General features: G+C 43.4%; 1 protein-coding gene across 5 annotated transcripts in view; it reads right to left on the bottom strand.

The window, feature by feature from the left end:
• LOC101857582 (glycosyltransferase family 92 protein F13G3.3) overlaps positions 1–994 on the bottom strand; it is a gene marked incomplete at its 3' end in the record, with an annotated part of 42,670 nt that extends 41,676 nt beyond the window's left edge. For 3 of the 5 annotated variants that reach the window (XM_035971086.1, XM_035971088.1, XM_035971090.1), the window contains 1 exon segment: positions 878–994. Coding sequence is in view for 1 of the 5 variants with exons in the window: in XM_035971090.1 (XP_035826983.1) it covers positions 878–887 (10 nt within the window). 5 annotated transcript variants of the gene reach the window in all.
• Positions 995–2,058: the final 1,064 nt, after the last annotated feature.

Here is a 2,058-nt window from a genome sequence, read left to right as displayed (position 1 = left end):
AGGGAGGGAGACACACACACACACACACACACACACACACACGCACACACACACACACACACACACACACAAACCAAGAAAAAAAAAGCATTTTATATGCACAAAAAACCAGTTCAATCACACAATGACGAACTTTCTCAGCCATGGGGCTTACATTAGTTCTATACACACAAGGATAGCAGTGACAACAAGACACAGCAGCACCTGCTTACACTCTCCATCTAAGACTTTAACAAAGCACCCAGGGACCAGATACATGAACGTCTTTACACATCTCTGCGTAGTGTATACTGTAATGTATCATCTCTACCCCCCCCCTCCCCGAACACAAATACACACCTCCCTCCTCATTTTTTCTTCTTTTTTTAGCATTACAGTCCTCGAAGCTACAGATCTATGTCTTTTTTGTTGTTGTTGTTTTAGTAAGAGTTTTATGGCACTTGTAACACAATAAGGTCATATTATAATTTTAAGTGCCGAAGATTAGAGGTGTACAAGAGAGTCACAAGCACTAAAAGAAGGATGAGAGATAAGGATGATAAAGATCAGGATTAAAGGAAAGAAGGAGTAAACCACACCAGAGCACCCGCCAACCATCAACGATCTATGTCTAGTAGGTTGTCAACTCACTAAAAACGAAAAGCCAAAAAAACAACACATTATTATTCTTCCTTAGCACTCCTACCTTCTCAGCCACTAAGAGATCAAACTTGAGAACACAGGCTACTCGGATAGAGAGCACGGCACAAAGAACTTGACACTTGCATTCCGATTGTCCACCCGGAAAGAAGATACTCAAAAACTGACCAAAAACGCCACGAGACTGACAACACAACAAGACGCCTGTCGCGGGAAGAAACATCAGTAACCCACTCACGTTTCGGCATGGGGGGAATCCTCGGCGGCTTTCTGCGATTCGTGTCGTCTGCTGGCGGTGGCGGGAGTGTGTAGGCCTGGAGTTATCCCCAGACTGACCATCTCAGCGTCGAGAGCGGTAGAGAGTTGTTGGCGTCACGTGCAATCACATCCTCTATTGATCTGCGACTCACAGAGCCGGGGAACGTTGAGGCGGTTCTCCCCCCTTACTGCTTCTGCAACAGCTTTGTTTGATCAGAGTTTTTACAGCTTCAAGATCAGATTTTTACAGCTTCTGTTACACTAGTGGTAGATCAGAGTTTTACAGCTTCTAGATCAGAGTTTTATGGCTTCTAGATGAGATATTTACAGCTTCTCTTACACTGGTGGTAGATCAGAGTTTTACAGCTGACAACTTTTTGTTCAGAGTCTGACAGCTTCTAGATCAGAGTTTTACAGCTTCTGTTACTCTGGTGGTAAATCAGAGATTATCAGTTTCTGTTACAACGTCGTTAGATCAGTTTTATGTCTATACTGTTGGTTAAACAGGGTTTTACAGATTCTGTTACACTGGTGGTAGACCAACAGAGTCATTTGATCAGTAGAGTTTTACATCTTCTGTAACAGCGTCTTTAGATAGTAGTTTGACACCATTCACTAGCTGATTTGAATGTGTTCCAGCTATTTTTAATACTTTCCATCATCAGCATAGTTGTTTTGGTGGGGGGGGGGTTTGGTTGTTGTTTGTTTTTTGTTGTTGTTTTTTGTTGTTGTTTTTGTTGTGTGTGGGGGTTTTTTGGGGAGGTATGTAGGAGCTTTAGGCGCCATCGACACAATTTAGATCATTTAGGAGGCGGGCTTCTGTCTCTACCTGTCAAGACCAACCCGGGCTATATCCTTTTACAGCATCCCCGCAAAAAGACCGAAATACTCTCCCCTCTCCCCATTCAGCATTCAAATCTGAGTCTCCTGCGTGCTACAGCGAAGCATCTCATTACACCTCAGACGAAGGTCTTCAGCATAGAGTGAGTGGGATAAAGTAAGGGAAGATAGAGAGTTTTATTTCTGCTGAAACAGGCTAATGGAGAGATAAAAGTGAATGTGGATATTGCATGATAATCGACGTTTATTTTCAACTCAAGCGCCCCCCCGTCTCTCTCTCTCTCTCTCTCTCTCTCTCTCTCTCTCTCTCTCTCTCTCTCT

This window comes from Aplysia californica, unplaced genomic scaffold (genome assembly GCF_000002075.1).
Source record: "Aplysia californica isolate F4 #8 unplaced genomic scaffold, AplCal3.0 scaffold00373, whole genome shotgun sequence".
Taxonomy (NCBI): Eukaryota; Metazoa; Mollusca; class Gastropoda; order Aplysiida; family Aplysiidae; genus Aplysia; species Aplysia californica.
Note: the sequence above shows the minus strand (reverse complement) of the source record. Positions and strands in the feature narration are given on the sequence as shown.